Source organism: Aristolochia californica, unplaced genomic scaffold, assembly GCF_029961685.1.
Source record: "Aristolochia californica isolate CCGP_79_NKW_82.1479 unplaced genomic scaffold, dmAriCali1.0.hap1 SCAF_15, whole genome shotgun sequence".
In the NCBI taxonomy this organism is placed as follows: domain Eukaryota; kingdom Viridiplantae; phylum Streptophyta; class Magnoliopsida; order Piperales; family Aristolochiaceae; genus Aristolochia; species Aristolochia californica.
The window spans coordinates 22,796,473-22,816,904 of NW_027181826.1; the positions used below are offsets into that span (position 1 = coordinate 22,796,473).

The 20,432-nt window shown below is 38.4% G+C and overlaps 1 protein-coding gene and 1 pseudogene across 3 annotated transcripts; both read right to left on the reverse strand.

Moving 5' to 3' along the window:
• Positions 1 to 3,313: 3,313 nt before the first annotated feature.
• LOC137952347 (probable arabinosyltransferase ARAD1) lies at positions 3,314 to 6,906 on the reverse strand (annotated as a pseudogene).
• A 4,892-nt stretch (positions 6,907 to 11,798) lies between these two features.
• LOC137951846 (plant intracellular Ras-group-related LRR protein 7) lies at positions 11,799 to 20,100 on the reverse strand. 3 transcript variants are annotated; one of them, XR_011112166.1, is made up of 10 exons: positions 19,817 to 20,100; positions 18,225 to 18,294; positions 17,015 to 17,061; positions 16,789 to 16,897; positions 16,573 to 16,658; positions 16,344 to 16,434; positions 15,935 to 16,020; positions 13,760 to 13,846; positions 13,234 to 13,407; positions 11,799 to 12,398 (listed from the first exon to the last, which is right to left on the reverse strand). XR_011112166.1 is itself a non-coding variant. In XM_068798795.1 (10 exons), the coding sequence occupies exons 1-9, from the start codon at positions 19,913 to 19,915 to the stop codon at positions 13,297 to 13,299; spliced, it is 786 nt and encodes a 261-aa protein (XP_068654896.1). In that variant the 5' UTR covers positions 19,916 to 20,100; the 3' UTR covers positions 11,799 to 12,398; positions 13,266 to 13,296. The 3 variants fall into 3 exon arrangements, 2 of the variants coding, with proteins under 2 accessions (XP_068654896.1, XP_068654895.1); XM_068798795.1 differs by having other exon boundaries at positions 13,266 to 13,407; XM_068798794.1 differs by having other exon boundaries at positions 11,799 to 12,403; positions 13,266 to 13,407.
• Positions 20,101 to 20,432: the final 332 nt, after the last annotated feature.

The window sequence follows — 20,432 nt, forward strand, 5'->3', positions numbered from 1 at the left end:
ACATCTCTAAGCATGAACTATATTCAGAAACATGACACTTATGTCATTGGCTATTAATTAGTTGGTTTAATATGGCTAACTCTCAGTTGGGTGTCTGAATTAATCACTGATGTAGTAAGCGTGGAAACAACATCCATTACTGTTTTATTTACTATTTTCTATTTTTTAGAAGACCTTGCAGCTGCTCTCGAAACCAACATTACTCAATTCAGTTATTTTTTTTGAGAAGATTAACAACACTTGGTTCAACTTATTGGCAGCTTATTACTTAGGTCCAGCTTATTATTTGGTGCACATCTTTCATATTCAAGGATGAACTTGTTGTAGATTATCTCCTATGTCCCTTTTAATCTTAAGGACTTTTACTATTTATCGGTTATCCACTTCTATATAACCACATATTTGGTATGTGTTATTTGGACATTGGCTCATTACCACACCAGTTATTATGTCTCTTTAATTGAGACACTATTATTGAAGAAGAAATCCTTGGTTGTTTGCCTTAGGTTTATTATTTGTTGTCTGTTATCGGCATTGGTTCATTGGTTCATATGATGGAGATTCGCATTACTTAAGAAAATAAAGCACATGGTGACCCCAAGTTCTTCACCTTATCTTCCTATTCATTACCCATTACCCTTTTATTATTTGCAACTTTTCTTCTATCATACTTTATTTGACTCTCACTTACCCCTTTGGCCAACCTTTTTGGAGCGTTGATTTGGTTGGTCCCTTTTATATATATGGGTGTTTTTAAGTCATTTAAGACTTTTTATTGGTACACTTGGATTTTTTATCGTTGTCTCATGAATGACAGACATTACCCACTTTAGTGATTATTATTACTATTTGTTCGAAATCATTCGAGGTTGGTTTTGATTTATCACCCATTTCTACCATTTGAGAGTCTGTGTCCTGTGTCGTACTTATCCTTTGGACACCGTGATGGAGGATCTTATTACTACGTTTATATTATTTCTTTCAAATTGGGATCACTGCCATTACCTCCTAGCTTGAGGGGGAGTATTGGAATATATGATGTAATTAAGGTGTCATTGATGTAATTAGTTTATGTTTTTTGTCTCTTCTTGACTCTTACTATGGTGAATGATGTAATTGCAATATTGTATTTTTATCAGTTATAAATAGAGCTTTAAGGGGGAGAGTTTGGACTAAGTCTATTACCCTAATCTTCCTCATCTTTTCTCCAAATTTGTAACTCTTCTTCTTCTCCTCCTCCTAAATCTTCTTTCCACAACTCTCCTTCATCTTCTCAACCTTTAATTCTCTTCTACTTTGATCATATATCATGGTATCCTAAGTTTCAACAATATTTATTTTCACCACAAAATCTTTTGCATAAGAGATATTGAGCGCCTTCCTGTGGGCCAATAGTGTCAATGCAAGAAAAACAGCCACATGAACTAACGCCCGCTGTAAAATTTATTCCTTTGAATGTACAAAAATAATACAACAACATTGCTCAACTACGTGCTGTAGTTGAGAAGCAGAAGACCTAAAAATAAAAGGGAATTTTCCTTAAATACCCATTTAAAATAAAATATTTTACAAAAAACCGACGTCATCAAAATATTTCTAAAACTACCCAACTTTGACTTGTCAAATGCCTATGTGTGCAGTCAAAAGCGACACGTAAGCTTTGACTGCTTATGTGTCACCACGTCATCAGTGCAGTAAACATAGATCAACACGTCGTCTGCCACGTCATTATTTTACCACATCACCTGCCACATAAGCTACCACGTCATTAAATGAAAAAATTGAATAATTTAAAAAAAAATCAAAAAATTAGATACATTTTTTATTACCTAATATCTACAATATTGGACATTTATCTTTGGGAAAAGTAATAAATTTTATGTCTCAAAGCCTAAAAATTATTTTAGAGTTTAAAAATACAATTTATTTGTATAATTTTTATCACATTATTTAAAAAATAATAAATTATTAAAAATATATATTAGTTAATTAAAAATCTTACAACACCTTTTATTATCAATTAAAATTATTTATTAACTGAAAAATTATGAAAATTTTACTTGAGTTTAAAAAATAAATGTACCGGTACACTTTTTATTACCTTATATTTAAAATAATAAGTTATAAAAAATCTTACTCTTGCCATTTTAACACCTTTTTATTATCGATTTAAAAATTATTTTAATAAAAAAATTTGAAAATTTTAGTTTTGAGTTTAAAAATCAAATTTATCAATACGTTTTTTTCAAATTTATTATTACTTTATATTTAAAATAATTTAAAATAAAATAAATATATAATTAATTAAAAATCTTACTCTTACTAATTTAACATATTTTATTATCGATTTAAAATATTTTTTAATTTTTTAATTGAAAGGGGGGCGTCGAGGGCGAGGTCTAAGGCCGAGCGGCGGCAGTAGGCACTACGAGAGGGGAGAGGAGAGGGGGGAGAGGAGAGGAGAGGATAGGAGGCCGAGGCTGAGCGACGGCAACGAGAGGAGAGAGGCCGAGGCGAGAGGAGGCCGAGGTTGAGCGATGGCAGCGAGAGGAGAGAGAGCGAGGCAAGAGGAGGCCGAGGCCGACCGACGGTGAGAGGGCGAGAGGAGAGGAGAGGAGGTTGAGGCCAAGCGACGACAGTGAGAGGAGAGAGGGAAAGGCCAGAGGGCGAGTGGTGGCGAGAGGGTGAGAGGAGAGGAGGCAAGAAGAGAGGAGAGGAGGCCGAGGCCAAGCGGCGGTGAGAGGGCGAGAGGAGAGGAAAGGAGGCTGAGGCCGAGAGGGCGAGAGGAGAGGAGAGGAGCAAGATGAAAGGGGACACATAAGACATTTAAAATAACTTATTTTGAAAAACAATGCGGTGGAATATGGTGAGGATTATTTAATTTTTTATTTAATGATGTGGCAGTTTATGTGGCAAATGACTTGGTAAAATAATGACAGACGACATGTCGATCTATGTTTACTGCACTGATGATGTGGCGACACATAAGCAGTCAAAACTTATTTGTCGCTTTTAACTGCACACATAGGCATTTGACCGGTCAAAGTTGGGTAGTTTTAGAAATATTTTGATGATGTCAGTATTTTTGAAAATATTTTATTTTAAATGGGTATTTAAGGGAAATTCCCAAAATAAAATAAAACATATAAGTCAAGAGAAGCCGAAGCCTTATACTGATGAAAACCAAGAGAAGTGAGAAACACAAGAGTAGATGAATGAAATGTGGGTGGCACCTGGTCTTGAGAAATTACCCACATTACCTATCTGGTGTTGAGGAATTTCATGATGGCACTGAACATCATCTACCTTATATCATAATTTAAAAATACTTGACATGAAGTGGAGACTGATATTGGGTGTCATCGGATAGAACTGGTGCCATTCTTTGAAGAACAAATACAGGAGCAGTCCAAGGCAGGTAGCGCTCTTTCCACAAGGCGGTTATCGCGATTGATCATCAATTCCCGCCAGATTTCATTGATTGTTCCATTTTTATCTTCATATTCAAAATATCGTTTTACCTGGCAATTTTAAAGAAGGTTCACAGGGGTTGAAACACAAATCAAGATGTGTCTGCTGACTGAACAAAGCCCAATATAACAAGTAAAACAGGTCAATAATATAAGCACAATATTTCACATACCGCTTTCAACTCTTTCTGAAGTTGTAGAATCCTCTTTGTGCTTGTAGTTCTCAACATTGAAGTCAGGTATCCTGGCCGTGTCCACAAATATTGATATCTTTGTATAATCTATGACATCTTCAAAGGGAAGCTCGATATAGTCACTGACAATAACAGGAATGCATAAACTCACAATTGCATCAAACAGTCGGCAGGCTGATGGTGTGTCTCCTGCAGGATGCAAACAGAATTTGGATGAATGCATTCCCTGTATCGCCATTCTCCGACTTTCCCTTGACTGAGTCCCATGTTTTATGATGACATCTGGTTCCTTCTCAAGTATCTGAAACAATGTATCACGAACTTTCCCACCCTGTAAGAACCATTATTTATGATCATCAGTCAGGTTTTTTGGGGAGAAAAAAATCTTAACAACATAATAAAAGAAAACCATTTTCTTAACTTTTTCCTTTCACAACAAAAAAATGTTCATGAACCTGTGTATGCATTTCAAAAAATTGATAAACTAACCAGGATCATCAAGCATATGGCATTTTCTCCTAAATCAAAATTTATTAGAGCAATAACCTTCGAACATGCTCATTTCAGCTCAAAATGCTGCCAGAGATTTAGAAGTTAAGTTGGATTTGTTCCATGAAAAATGAAAATACTGAGTGTTCTTTCAGATTAGAAACACTAAAAAATTTCCAGCTTTTAATAACTTACTGTCATGATTTTTAAGGTACATACAAACTCTTCTGTTTTGAATTTTACAATTACCAAGGTCAGTGTCTGTAAAGATGGCAAGGTATTGGGGGTAGTCAAGCACACAACTCTAGCTTGTCAGTCAAGAACCAAAGCAAGTAAACAATTGGCACCTATCCTGTCTTATCTTTTCCAGAGACAAAGTGATAAACCACGGATGTTAGGATTCAATGGCCTATGCATGGAATATGTTTATTACCAACTGATACCTGCAGTACTTCAGAGAAGTGAGCATATTTTTAAGTACATAACCAAGAAGGAACTTCAGTGGAATTTAGATGGAGAAAAGCATACTTTTGTCACTTTAACCATTGTTCATACCTTCCATTCAATCATGAATCATTAATTGTAGAATAGCTCAACAAGTTATTTGATTCAAGAAAACAAGGATAAGATATAAAGCTCATTGAAATCTACATCCATCTGTTATTGTTTCAGTTAATAAAACAGAAAGATGCCTTGATAAGTAGGAAATAATGCCTTCGCTTCCAGAAGTGATTATGGAGAGATAAATTCATAGCAAATCCAAACGACCGATGCCTCAAAGAAAATTATCAGTTAGTATTAAAGAAAGAGAAAATCTATGAGCATAATTGAAGCTCCACTTTCAACTCAAGTGGTTGTTTTTTTTTCTCAAATTCAAAACAACAAAAACAGTAAGTATATGATGTAGGAAAATTAAAGAGACTTACTTCTTTACGGTAACGATTCCCCATATTTTGGGGGGGTTAGTCAACTTGAAGTCCGAGATGAAGATCAACCGCATGACACCCTTCATTAGTTGAAGTCGTTAGTGGAGCGCAGATGACATTTCATCTGGATGTTGGGGATGAAGCGGTCCTTCATCTCCGAGTTTTAAAATCCTTCATCTTGTTGAAGACCATTTATTATCTTCTTCGAGATGAAAGAAACACGCGGCTTGGTTTTTTTTTCCCCCTCTCTCTCCTCGCACCCCCCTCTCTCGCGCGTCCTCATTTCCCTTTTTTCCTCCCTCTCTCCTGCACCCCTCTCTCGTCTCTCTGCGCCCCCGACGTCGTTGCTCCCTCTCTTCTCTCGGACTCTCGTCTCTGGCCTCTGTCTCTCAGTCTTCTCTCGGACTCTCGTCTCTGGCCTTCGTCTCTCAGTCTTCTCTCGGACTCGCCCTCTCTCTCGCACCCCTCTCTCGTCTCCGTGCCTCCCTCTCTTCTCTCAGACTCGCTCTCCATTTTTCTCTCTCACTTTTCTCTCTCTCTTATCCCTCTCGACCTCCCTTTCTTCTCTCTCTTCTCCCTCTCTTCTCCCTTTCAGCCTCCCACTCCCTTCTCTCTGGCTATTCTCCTTTCCCTCAAAATACCTTCCGATTTCCCCATTTCGATTTCGAAGATGAAGATGAAGATGAACTTGTCCACACTAACATCCTATTTCGAAGATTTCGAACATGAACTTGTCCACACTAACACCCATTTCGAAGATGAAGATCATGTAGATGCATGAGATGAAGATGAAGATGAAGACGAAGATCAAATTTCCAATTTGTTGACTAACCCCCCAAAAACAGTAAATATTTCCTCCCATCAACTCCAACCTCCCCATTAAAAGGATTAATCCGATGTGTATACGGCAAAATCACATCCTTGACTAAGGATGTCTGATCTCTATTCAACCTCCCGAAATCTGAAACCAATAGAATCCCATTTTTCACTCTATCGATCACCTTATACAAAGCATTAGCGTCTTGACAAATGAATACATTGTTGAGATATCGACTGGGTTGGTCCTTGTATAAGGTCTTGTTGCGCCTCTCACTAATGCCTCGATGTTTTAGCGCAACTGGTTTCAACATGGTATCAGAGTAGGTCAGTCATGAGTTCTAATCCCGCTCCCCCCGAATTTGTCCCTTGTATGTTGGGACCTTAATGTACACGGGTTGTCCCCATGCGGGGGAGTGTTGAGATATCGACCGGGCCGGTCCTTGTATAAGGTCTTGTTGCGCTTCTCACTAATGCCTCGAGGTTTTAGCGCAATTGGTTTCCGTTTTTAAAGTCGCCATGGTAGATCTTCAAAAACTCGAATCTGGATTTCTCGGATCTTATACAAGGACTGGCCCGGTCGATACAAGGGGGGTTCACAACAAGACTCAGAGAAGAGAAAAATGGGACATAAAAGATATCAGCATCCTCAGGGTCCAAATCGCTGACAACTGGGAAGTTGACCCGATCTGGAGGGACTAAATCAGAGTAAAGGTACCACTCAGCAGAGTGCTGATTCCCAGAGTACTTCAGATCAGTTGTAGGAGAATTTCGGGCAGTAAGGTAGCTCTCAATGACACCAAAGGTGAATTTCTGGTGGAGATTGTAGAGGAAGATTTTGGCAGGAGACTGAATTGGAGAGCCAGACTTCACAATGAGATTATTGAGTTCAGAGGTTGAGCGTGAGGGAAGATTTGGAGGATTGGGAAAGAAAAAATTGAAGAGCAGATAGAAGGCAAGGATCATGATAACAGTAACAAGAGTGTGCTTGAGCAAGGACTTGAGAGACATTTTGGGAGAGGCAAGGGGCTTGAAGGGGACAGAGGAGGTTTTGTGGACCTTTCTTGGCTTTGAAAGGTCTGTCATGGATGCGGAGTGCCACAGCAGCAACTGAAAGACCTGAAAAGAACTTTGCTATCCCAGCAGAGCCCCTGCAAAATCTAACACTGGATTTCTCGTGTTAGCATCAGTAACATGACGCTGAATCTCTCCAGTTAGTGGCTGTTACATGAAATTTTCTACATGCACATCATAATCATGTTCATACACAAAAACTAATTCCAAGCAGGTAAATGGATCATAAGGTCTACATAATTGTGATCCATGGAGGGTTTAGCAGAAAGGGCTTTTGCTAACCAATTTTTTTTTGTAGAAGAATCAAGGTAATCAGTTTGGAGGATTACGGATTTACATGCTAACAGATATAAAAAAAAACCAGGTTTCTGGTATTTATTGTGTGCCTACAGTGACCTCCATTCCCTCAAGCTACACTCTCTATAAGATGACTGCAAACATACCATAAGTTTCTTATGCATCTAATCATCATAGTACTTAGTGTAGTTTTTTCCTTGCAATTTGCAAGAAGAAACAAAAAATTAAAGAGAGAGAGAGAGATCAATTACATAAGATGACAAGTTCGGCAAATTATAAAAAGATAATAGCTTCTAAATTGTGCCCTGAATGTTTCTAGTGTTAACTTGGGAAATCACTAGCAAACAAGTAAGAGGCAAGTAGCTCTTCTTTTTGGTTAAGTTTTTCACCTTTATACATATAAACATAAGTGAAGGAAGCCCATTTTTATGGCTGTGCTATCCTTTGTTATGAACAAAAGCGAGTCGAGTAAATCAGCGGCATCGTCTTCGGTTTAAATAGGCCTTAGGGGTATTTTTGTAATTTTTGCCCTAAATTCTTATTGGCGTGAACCTAAAACAATGGTAATGAATCGGAAGTAAACCTAAAACAGGATCTGAGGTCTCCTTCTAGAGCTCAGGGTCGGAGTTGCCATTACCGGATAGAAGTCGGCCAACACCATGAAAGTCAGAGTCAAGGTTAGTGACCACGAACTGGTGGGATTAGTGGATTCGGGTAGTACACATAACATCCTTAGCGTAACCGCGGCAAAACACCTCCGAATTGCGATCCAACGTCACCCCATTGCCACAAGTTTCAGTCGTCAATGGTGAGAAAGTTTCGAGCGAAAGGGTTAGCTACGAGGTACATTTTTCCATTGGTAACACTTCCTTTACCACTACATTTTTTGTCATCCCTCTCACTGAAGTTGATATGGTGCTCGGGGTTAAGTGGCTGCAAACTTTAGGCCCCGTTTTGTGGGACTTCTCGGCGTTAATAATGAGTTTTGTGTTGGAAGGCCAACTAGTACTGTTAAGGGGTAGTTACGCTACCGCGGAGCCCCCAGCCCACCTCTTACACTCCAGCCCCACAAATTTCAGACTTGAGGCCCTATTTATCGAGCTTGGGGACAAACTCTTTTTCCAGGGGGGGAGACAGATGTTATGGACTCGATAGCGAGTCAAGTAACTCAGCGGCACGGTAAGTGAGTCTTTGGGTACTACACCTTTAATTATATTTTTGTTTTATGCTATTTCGGTTTAAATATGCCTGAGGGGCATGTTTGTGATTTTCGCCCTAAACTCTTGTTGGCGTGAACTATTTGTAAGCAAGTATGATAATGAATCGGAAGTCTAAAAGTTAACCTAAAACAGGATCTGAGTTCCCTTATAACCCTAGTTATCCCCCATCATCCTCCACTTCTCACCGTTAAACCATCCATCTTGATACCGTTCTACGCACTGGACAGCAGCAGAGTCCTCTGGTTTTGGGGCTGCTGTCAACCGTGGTGTTTTCACGGTAGAGCTCAGACGGAGAAGACGAAACGACTACCCGGTGAGTAGCTACTGAGGTGGTCGAAGAGTGATCGGTAGGAGCGTCCGACAACAAGGTAGAAGTGTGGTTGAGAAGGCTCCGACAGCACGTCAGCAGAGGAGTGCGGTCGGGTTTTCCGCAGAACAGCAAGGCTCTGTTCAGACGCTGAGCCACCGGCGGTGTCGTGCTGTCCGGCCACCAAGCACGACCTCGGTGGAGTTTCCGTTTACCGGCGACGGCCACGAGGCAGCCATCCGAACGTTCGCGAGAAAGTCACAGAGACCATCACCGACGAACGGTAAGGCGCCGTCCCCACCGGACATAGCGTGCGCCATATCCATCCAGACCTGTGGGCCAGATCATTACAGATCTGTGGGCCAGGCCACTCCAGATCAGTCTGGATCTGTGGCCAGACTCGTCATAGGGCGTCCTAGAAAGTCAGGCCGTCCTGGTTTCGCCCCAGCCCCTCTCGAAGACTTCTCGTTTTTGCCAATTTATGCGGTCGGTTTGGAACCATAACAACTTGGTATCAGAGCGGGTAGGCATGGGGGAATCATCCAACAATGATGAATTGATAGCAAAACTCCGTGAGATGTTCAAGGCGAGGCAAGAGGAAAGTGAAAGACGATTGGCAGCGCTGTTAGATAGTCGAGTCTCTCAAGAGGTAAAACAACAATTATGAGCACTGACTAATAGACTGTATGATTTATTTTCGGGAAGGAATCCACCCTCAAGGGAAGGGGGAGGAGGCCCTTCAAACAGATCGAGCGAACAGACTGCTAGACGCACAGAACATCCAGCACACAGTGGGAGTTTCAGTCAAGGAGGAGGGGCGGTTCCAAGGTACACAAAACTCTGACTTTCCTACTTTCAATGGGTCTGAAGACCCTCTCATATGGCTTTATAGATGTGAAATTTTTTTTTCCAACCAAAAAACTATAGAAATAGACAAGGTGGGGTTAGCCGCCTTCCACATGTTCGATGAAGCGCAGCTATGGGGCTATCAACTCGAATTGGAGAACCCGGGGCTAGATTGGGAAGAATTTAAGGAGTTGTGCACCATTCGGTTTGGACCACCTGTTCCGAGCAACCCATTAGGGGATTTAGTGTTGTTAAGACAAACAAGACATCAACTCGAATTGGAGAACCCGGGGCTAGATTGGGAAGAATTTAAGGAGTTGTGCACCATTCGGTTTGGACCACCTGCTCAGAGCAACCCATTAGGGGATTTAGTGTTGTTAAGACAAACGAGAAGTGTGGAGCAATACTAAAAACAATTCCAAGAAAAATTGGCCCGGGCAAGTAAGGTTGTGTGGGTTGACCAACATGTTAGTCTATTTACAGCAGGTTTGACTGAGTCACTCCGTTTAGAAGTGGAACTCCTCGCCCCTCTTGACCTAGCAAGACCCATGAATTTGGCCATAGCATTGGAAGCCAAGCAAAAAATTCAAGCACACAAGTCAAATTGGCAGGAGGGAAGGACTTATTCGCCTCCGGTGACAAGGTCATAAGCGCCACCACCCAAATCTACGTCGGGACAGTCGGTGGCAGCATTCCCTACAAAGAGCAACCCCCCATATATAAGAAAATTAACAGGGATGGAAATGGTTGACAGACAAACAAAGAACCTCTGCTATAATTGTGACGAACCTTACCAGACGGGCCACCAATGTAAACATTTGTTTTGGTTGGAATTGGAAGAATGAGCAAAGGAAGAGGAACCGCTAATAGATACTCCAGAGGGGGCCGTACCAAAGATTTCCTTACATGCCATTACCAGACAGAAGTCGGCCAACACCATGAAAGTCAGAGCCAAGGTTAGTTACCACGAACTGGTTGGATTAGTGGATTCGGGCAATATACATAATATCCTCAGTGTGACTGCGGCAAAACACCTCCAAATTGCGATCCAACGTCACCCCATTGCCACCGTTTCAATCGCCAATGGTGAGAAAGTTCTGAGCGAAGGGGTTAGCTAGGAGGTACATTTTTCCATTGGTAATACTTCCTTTACCACTATATTTTTTGTCATCCCTCGCTGAAGTTGATATGGTACTCCGGGTTAAGTGGGTGCAAACTTTAAGCCCCATTTTGTGGGGCTTCTCGGCGTTAACAATGAGTTTTGTGTTAGAAGGCCAACCAATATTGTTAAGGGGTAGTCATGCTACCGCCAAGCCCCCAGCCCACCTATTACACTCCAGCCCCACAAGTTCCGGATCTGAGGTCTTATATATGGAGCTCGGGGACAAACTCTTTTTCCAAGCCGAGACAAAGTTTATGTACTCATAGCGAGGCGAATAACTCAGCAGCACGGCAAGTGAGTCTTTGGGTACCGTACCTTTAATTATATTTTTGTTTTATGCTATTTTGGTTTAAATATGTTTTAAAGGTATTTTTGTAATTTTCGCCCTAAACTCTCGTAGGCGTGAACTATTTGTAAACAACGTATGGTAATGAATAGGAAGTCTAAAAGTTAACCTGAAACTGGATCTGAGGTCTCCTCAACTTCTCATCGTTAAACCATCCATCTTGTACGCACTGGACAGCAGCAGAGTCCTCTGGTTTTGGGGCTGCGGTCAACCGTGGTGTTTTCACGGTAGAGCTCAGACGGGGAAGACGAAACAACTCCTCAGTGAGTAGCTACTGAGGTGGTCGGAGAGAGATCGGTAGGAGCGTCCGACAAAAGGTAGAAGTGTGGTTGAGAAGGCTCCGAGAGCACGACAGCAGAGGAGTGCGGTCGGGTTTTCCGCAGAACAGCAAGGCTCTGTTCAGAAGCTGAGCCACCGGCGGTGTCGTGCTGTCCGGCCACCGAACACGACCTCGGTGGAGTTTCCGTTTACCGGCGACGGCCAGGAGGCAGCCATCCAAGCCGGCCGAACGTTCGCGAGAAAGTCACAGAGACCATCACCGACGAGCTTACCGTCAGTTAAATAATCTCATTCGTCATGAAGACGAACAGTAAGGCGCTGTCCCCACCGGCCATAGCTTGCGCCATATCCATCCAGACCTGTGGGCCAGATCATTACAGATCTGTGGGTCAGACCAGTCCAGATCCATGGGCCCACGCCCTCATTGTCACTGCTGCATCAGTCCGGATCTGTGGCCAGACTCGTCAACCAAACCACACATTCAATAATCTCAAACAAGTATTTTATCATGATTTTAAAATTAGGCCCTTAAATACATAGTTCAAATGTGAATGATCAAATCAGATTTCTATATGCAATTTTGGGAGAGGCAAATGGATTTCATAAAGGGAGATGTATGAAGATGACGCCTATTTGATTAACACAGAGCTATGACAATTTCATTTTCCTTTCAAGAACTGGAGAGAAACACCAGAAGTTTGCTATATACACAACTTGAGAGCATATTTCCGTTATAATCTCACACACTTCAAATGAAGCCAACACCACCAGCCTCTTCTGATACAACAAACACAAAAATGAAACGCTTACAGTTCCAAGGAGAGGCTTCTGTAGTCAGACTGAGATTCCATGACCACAACTCCTTGACGGTGGAGACTTCTATTGTTTTGCAGAAAGAGGAAGGATGACTGTAACTATCAATCGATGATCAAACTAAAGAAACTACGTATCTCTCATGTCCAAATATACCATCTGAGCTGATGAAACACAAGTGAAATGTAAAAAGAACTGAACAATACAGTAAATGTCCATTCATCATGAGGCATGGACTGATGCTGAATGAATAAACTACTGCATATAAAACAAACATGTTCATGTACAAAGTAATTTCTTATGAGTTAGGGGAGAGAAGGGAAGAACCACAACCAACAGCATGCCAAGAACTTCATGATTTGGCTTGGTCCAGGGTTATAACATGAAACTGACTCTGTTTTTTAACCAAGTTCCCATAAAACCCATGAAATGCTTGTTACAATCAGTCATCCAACTCAAACTGGAAAATTTCGACTAAATTATCAATTAATATCCTCAGTAATAAACCAAAAACCAGTTGTCATAAAATCAGAGGGATCAGAATTTTTGCTAGAATGTTTAAGTAAGACAATTGGTTAAAATATAATGTCAGCTAAGTGATTAAATATTATTTTACTTATATTAAAAATTAATTGTATTCAGGCCTTCAAACTTACAGGTTATCTTCAAATATGGCTCTAATTTTGGTTTTGTTCCAATTAAGGCCACTTAGGCTTCACATTTAAGAAGTCCAGAGAATCTGTCAACATGAGAGGTATTATTAGGTTTTTATTTAAAAGAATTATACAAAATCCATATGCAACTTCAAAGATAATATTAGTTTAAAAATAATACCCTTCAAATATTGTTTTATTTAAAAGATAATATTAATTTTCCACAACTTCCAACTTTTTTATTAGATCATGCTAACAATGAGACCATACGTGTACTAATTTTGAGCTATAGGACTGTATTTGAAAATACAGAAAACCTTATAGCTGTAAGTGGAAATTACCCTAGAGATATACGAGGGTCAAGTTTCCCAACCTTGCCAAGAGCATGTATGGCTAGAAAGTTGTTATAAATCAAGACCCTCATCAAGACCGGCAGATCCAATCATCACATTTGAATCAATCTGCTTGTCAAACTTCTTTTTTCGCCGTGCTTCAAACTCTTGGAATCCTTCCATCTAAAAAGAATAAAGGGGAAGATCACTATTTCATTCTGCATATAATATCACCAAATACATCACAATACAACAATAGAACAAAATTTATTGTGTTTTGTGCCTCTCCTAATTACATGATTACTTGAACATAGTTAAGATTTGAAGAGAAAAGTAGATGATGATGAATAATCATGTTGTTCTTACAGTTATACAACAATAACGAAGCGGTGTCTCACATTATACCAGACATGTATGCATATAGATATCATACTCACTTGAAAGTATTCACATGGTGAAATTATTTCAAACGAGGCAATGCTTTCCTAATTGCCTCAGTTTGTCATAAAAGGCTGCAAAATGTTATAAGGCTTACCTGTTGAAACTGATCCATTGAAATGGGATTGTTATGAAGTGAAATGTTTTGCAGCGCTTTGCAATCTGCCAACAAACTTTGTGGTATCTGTCCACCAAGTTTGCAAACTAGTTAATGATTTCTATAAACACAGAGATGATGTTTCAAAAGAATAGTTCATAGACGATATTTCAAAAGAATAGATCTATTATCATGAGACTAAGCAAACTCTTAAGTTCCTCGTTTCATCTTAGGATTAAACCACCCTCAGAAGAAGTATCACATAAATTATTAGAAATAGGAAACATGAATACACCACATGAAAAGTGTATTCCAAAATGTTTAGATTCCAAAGTGTTGACAAAAAGGAAAAGTTTTCAGACAGAGAAAATAAGACTTCTATAAATATTTACATCAGTAGAAACACCACATGAAAAGGTGCAAGAAAATGGAGCCATGGAGAAAAACATGAAGTCTTTCCCTGAAACACTAAAATCTGAAGGCAGATTTGCCAAGACCAATAAAAGAATGAAAATATTACATAAAAACTGACCAATAGATGAACGAAAATCTTACATCAAAACTGACTTTCTTTTGCACAGGTAGTAAAAACCAGAAAAGGAAGGCAAGAGAGAGAAAATAGAAAACTCACTTAAAACGCTAATAACACTCACACCATTATTGCATTTTTGGTATGAAGTAAATAAAAGGATAGCACCGGCTAGAGCTGGAAATTTATTTAAAAAGATGTGGAGATATCCCTGAACCTAGAGAGACATGTACTCAGAGATCTACATCTCCAAAACCCCCTTGAGACCACTGAGCCACAGTCCAAGTTTCCAGATGGAATTCTTCCTTGCAAAGATTCATATAAAATTGCCAAATTAACCTAAAATAAAGAAGATTATTTTAGACCTGATTATCCAGATATAGGTCAATGTAGTTTTGCCCCTTTCATCCAGATTCAACTAAAACCTCGTTCACTGGTAATTAATTGCAGAAGAATACATTTTTACCTCATCTCTCATTATCCATGACAATAAATCAAGCTCAGTTCTCTGGCCGCAATTTATATTCTTCTGAGCAATAGTGCTGAAGTTTATTAAGTGGTGGGATTAGCATTCACCCTCCTCATTTTCAAAGTTAGGTAAACTATGTTTAGAGATTATCCACCATGCATTATTAAGAGATTGGATCAAGGATTAAGAGATTTACATTTCAGTAAACATTCAGTGAAAAAAAAAGATTCAATTCTTCAGGAATTGATTATTTTTGGCTGAGGTCAAATTGATCTAGAGTTAGGATTGTGAACTTTGAAACTGGGTTGGCCCCAGTTCAAGCAGCAGAAGTAATTACTTTTTTGCCACACCACATATTAGAATCTAGATTAACATCTGATTAATGAGAGTAGGCCAGGATGCTCACAACTGCCTGAAGCAATCCATTCTTCAAAGTTTGGAAACAGAAAAGCCTAAGAGCTACACTAGGAATAGATTGCTAGAGCTGCAAGTCCTGAAAGAATGATCAAGGAAGAGTTAAAATCGATCAATTGTACCATTAGGAAACAACTCTCTATCCTATGACTCTCAGGTGTTGTTAATTCCCTAGACTTCCTGTGAAGCAAAGTTTAGCAAAATCTATTTTCCAACCACGCCTGTTAAAGACAAAAACATACAAAAAATGTTGTAAAAACCAGCTTCGCCATGAACCAGTGGTCTGGTTGGTCCTGCTTCTATCCAGTTCAACAATCAGTTAGCAGTTGAACCAGTAAAATGTTTATATAGTTTAACATGTTTACTGCTTTATATATAGCTTAATATGTTTAGAACTATAAAGATTACATTATTTTGCTATGTTATACCACAAATCTAAGTGCAGCATTGTGGCTATGAGTCTTATTTACATTTAAAGGGAGTGCACTAGAAGTCCTAGATATTTCACACTTCTGGTCAAAACCTGAACTTTAGAAGCCAATAATTTTTTGTTGCTGAACTGGATAGTTTTTAGGTAAGCAAGAACCACAAAACCCAAAACTTTGTACAGCCTGAGTCGAATAAGCAGGTTGTCCTGGCTCCCGCAACACTACTCCTAACATTTATATGGCTAGATTTCCCCAACCCACTGCATTAGTCTAATCACAAGCATAAATTAACTTAAATATTGAAAAATAAAAAAAGTTTGTTTATATCTTCATACCTGAGATACTTTATTGTTGTTCAAGGAAAGAGACTTCAAGTTAATGAGATTGCAGACTGACAGGGGCAGACCAGTAATAGAGTTATCTGCAAATGAATCACAAAAATTCTAAAAGGTGGGTGACAAGAAGTGCAGATCATCAGACAGAAAGTGGCATTTCATAATGCTTTTAAGAGTATTCCAGAAAGGTCATAAGTGTCCGTAGATGATTTTATAGGTGTAAGGTTCAAATCAATTCTTTCATTCAGAAACCTACCCAACCAAAAAGCACACTAAAAGAACTACGAGTAAAGGGACAATGAGGGTAAATACAAAGAAGCAGAAATGGACCAAATGCCAAAAAATTGAATAACTGTTCAACTCGGGAATAACACACAACCAAAGAGATTCAAGTAAGTAGAAGAAGTACCATTTGCCTGCAATTCTTCCAATGAAAAGCAGCTCCCAATAGATTCAGGAAGGCTCTTTAACTTGTTCTTTGAAACATTTAAAAGCACTAACTGCATTGTGAAAAGAAAAAGAAATTAATTAGCCCATCACCTTTTCAGTTAGAAACTCTCAACTTGATATGTTCTTCATTATCCTTGATTTTATAATCTAATACATACTATCACTGACAACTAGTAATGTGAACTTACATTTCGCAAACTCCCTAAAGTTTCTGGCAAACTTCCCAGAGAATTCTCTGCAATTGATAATTTCTCAAGCCGAACAAGCAAGCCCACTACATACAGAAAATGAATAAATAAAAACAAACAACAAGGCATCATTAAAGAAATATAAAATAAAACTTAAATAAGCATATGATGAAAAGAATGTGTCTAGATTGCCTGTCTATAAGAATAGAAGATTACATTCATCTGGCAAGGAAGTAAGCCGATTTGAGTCAAGATTAAGAACTTTAATAGACTGAAGCTTCCCCATGTTCACTGGAAGGCGGTCGATAAGGTTATTTGTTAAGATCTGAAAATATAAGGTTACATAAGTCCCTTCAATCTTGTATAACTGATAAAGTCCTGTTTTGAAGAAAAAAAATGAACATGATTTATAATAAGAAGACTTTGAAAATTTTCCACTCACCATGCGCTGAATGTTGTTTAATTTGATGATACCCTCAGGAATATCAACTGGACAAAAAAATGAATGAGCAAATAAACCTTAAATGCCAAAAGAACCACCAATTTTCGTGATCTATAAAAAAATCATTAGGATGATGCATTAACTAAGCCATTCTCAACCTCAACAGAACTAAGAGTGTATTATACTTTCAACAAGATGAGAACAACACTATGTGCTTTAGGGATCAAGCAACCAAATTATATAGGTAGAGGTCCTCGAAGCTCAAAATAATTCAGGAAATAAAAAGAAAGCACACATAAAAATGGGAAATTGAAACGAAATACAGATATATAATATAAACACTAAGAACTGTAAATGGTTTAAGAAAATCCTAAAAGAAACTAAAAATTTCATCTAATACTTTTTAATACTTTTATCTAAATGTGTGACTAAAATAGTGAATTAATTATAATTGGTAAAAACACAACAACGAGCAACATTCACACCCTTTTGTTTTTTCATGGAACTTAGAGACGTATTATCACTTCTTCACCATGTACACATTAATGCTCCACTTTTGGAAGAAGAGTAAGAGCTCTTCTCAAGTCAGAGGGATGGAATGGATTTTCTTGGGTCAGAAAGAATTGCTTTATAGGAGAAAAGAAGCCAAAGAAAATTAATCATATGTACAAGAGCAAGAATGAGAGAGAAGAGAGAGAGAGAGAGAGAGAGAGAGAGAGAGAAGAAGACAACAGCACAGACATGCATATGGTTTCACAAATTTAAAAGAGGTCATGATATAATCATATGTAAATACCTCTTACCCAGGAATTTATCAGTGAATCATTAAAATCAAAATGCAAGCAAATCAGTAGAACAAGATAGTGGCAAAATTGCAAGTCTTTTAATAGGCCACGTTTTGTTTACACAGCCAAAAAAACTATGATAAAGTTATAAAAAAATAACCATTTTAACAAAACATAATAATGGTGATGATGATGATGATGACAACGATGATGAGTACTGTCAAAAATTGTTTCTCTTCCTATATTATGTAACTTTATTATTATGATCTCATATTACATTATCTTATATAACTCACATAAGAACCATTTATCAATGCAGTGGGTATCTCTCTGCGGATACAAGTGTAAACTCATGAATCAAGACATTCTGTTTCAGAGAAAAGAATAACCATAAATGAACTCCAAGATAGAGAAAAAAAAGTTACCTAATTTGTTGTGAGTCAAATCAAGTGTACGAACAGATCCATTCAGGTCAAGAACTTCATTGGGGAAAGCCTATTCAAGTATGAATTCTCTAATCAGTATGTTGGTGAGCTTAAATGGGTCCAATAGAAGAAAGCAATAAGCATTCTACGAGGCAAAATAGGGAACTTTAACCCAGAATATTTTTGAGCAAATACAATCAAATTTGAAATTTCACCATAATTTCAGGAGGAGAAAAATAAAATGAATCCTAAATTCTTGATAAACTGTCAAATGTATCAAGATGTACTTTAAGCTATTGGCAGCTAAAAGGATCAAATCATATTTTCCTACTAAAATAAAAGCTTTTAATATCCCAATGAGAAGTCCCGAGATTTCTTCCCACTTCGATGAGCAAAGTCAAAGACATAATTTGTCGTTTCTCCTCAGAACAAACATCCTCAATTTACTATAATTAAACTAAAATAAGTTTAAGAAACCTAAAAAAGAGCACCAACATAGTTTAAAGGATGCAAATAAGAAAAATCTATAACTGAAGACAGATAAATTTCACCGCCCTTTCAATTCAAAAACAAGATTTGACTCCTAATTGTAGCCTTCCAAAGGAACCATCTGAAATGAAGGAATCCAATTCACATCAAATCATTTGTGCTGGGCAGAAACAATCTCAAACCATATACCAAAGAAACTTACCCCGGAGTTATATGGGTGTGTTTATGAGCAGAAGAGAGATAGAACTCCTTTTTCGGTTTACGTGTTATATGGGTGTGTTTATGAGCAGAAGAGAGATAGAACTCCTTTTTCGGTTTACGTGTAGTTTAGATAAACAAGGTTTAAAACATGAAAATCCAATAAGGAAAAGCATTCTTATCAGTTTCAATAAAATATAACAAAATAACCAAAAGACTCTCCACTTCAAACAAGCGTTGAATTACCCATAATCAAGACAGAAATTTCAGCTTGGTTTTGTTGAAAACTTAAAAGTGAACAGAAGATATTAAGAGGGAGGAGTTCAAACACTTGGATCAGTTTGTGGACAAGAGAACAATGCAATAAAATATGGGATTGCGTTTAGTTTGCAAATAAATGGTAGCAAGATATACAAAGATCACAAAAATGGACGACAATGAACTTGTGATTGTAACTCTTAACTGGAACCTCTTTAAGAGTATATAGAGAAAGAATAACTGCAACTTAAACACAAGTACCGTGAGAAGCAATGGAGTTTCTAAATTTCAAAAAGGAAAAACTCCAACAGCTGTTTATTTTTACTTTGAAGAAAGCAAAAATATACAGAAAGTAAGCTCTTCAAGTACAATTTTCAAGAGTTGGTTAAAGAAGATAATTAGCTTGACAGTACACATCCCAGCATTGATGAGAAGTAGAAACTTAACCTCTCTGAGACTGCATTCAAGAATCCCAATAATAATAACAATAAATACAATTCACACATGATAATAAAATTATCTTCCCTAGAAATAATTGGTTTAAATAGATTCCAAGGGAACAAAGTTTTGTACAAAGCCCAACAGGCACAAACTCAATTAAACAAAAAAAAAAAAAAAAAAAACTATGAGATTAATCATTAAAAGACCTTCAATATGCCGTCTCTCATTGCCACGATCCCCGTCGACTTCCAACGAGCAATTCGAGTCGATTTCGAATCCTCTCTTTTGCTGACACAGCACCCCATCCTCAAACACCTCCGGAAATATGAGCATGAAAATGAAAAAACTGACTCCGTCAAGAGGATTCACCTTTGATTTTTCCCCGGTTCAGCAAATTGCAATTTAATAAAAGCAAAACAAAAAAAATAAAAAAATCCGAACGTCAGTCGCACTGTAATTGAGATCTCCTCGCACCGCAGTATATTTTTTTTCAGAGACTTTCGAGAGGAGCGCGTTAGGCTGTCGCTTTCGTTTGAAAAGAGGATTTTGACGCCAATGTGCCAGCGCCAAGTGGACGTTCCACGATCATATCGGTTGAGAAATCTAAGCCTCGACTGGGCCATGATTATACTTTCTGCACGTGGCGATTGATAACAGGTCATTCCGGTGAGACGTAGGACAAAATAAGAGCAAGTGATGATAATGATGGGCCACTTTGCGAAGTTACTAACCGATAATATCCAAAAACCGGCCAATTAGAAACGAACTGCATAGGTACTTAACCCAATAAATAACTGAGTAAAATAAAAAGAACACCCAATA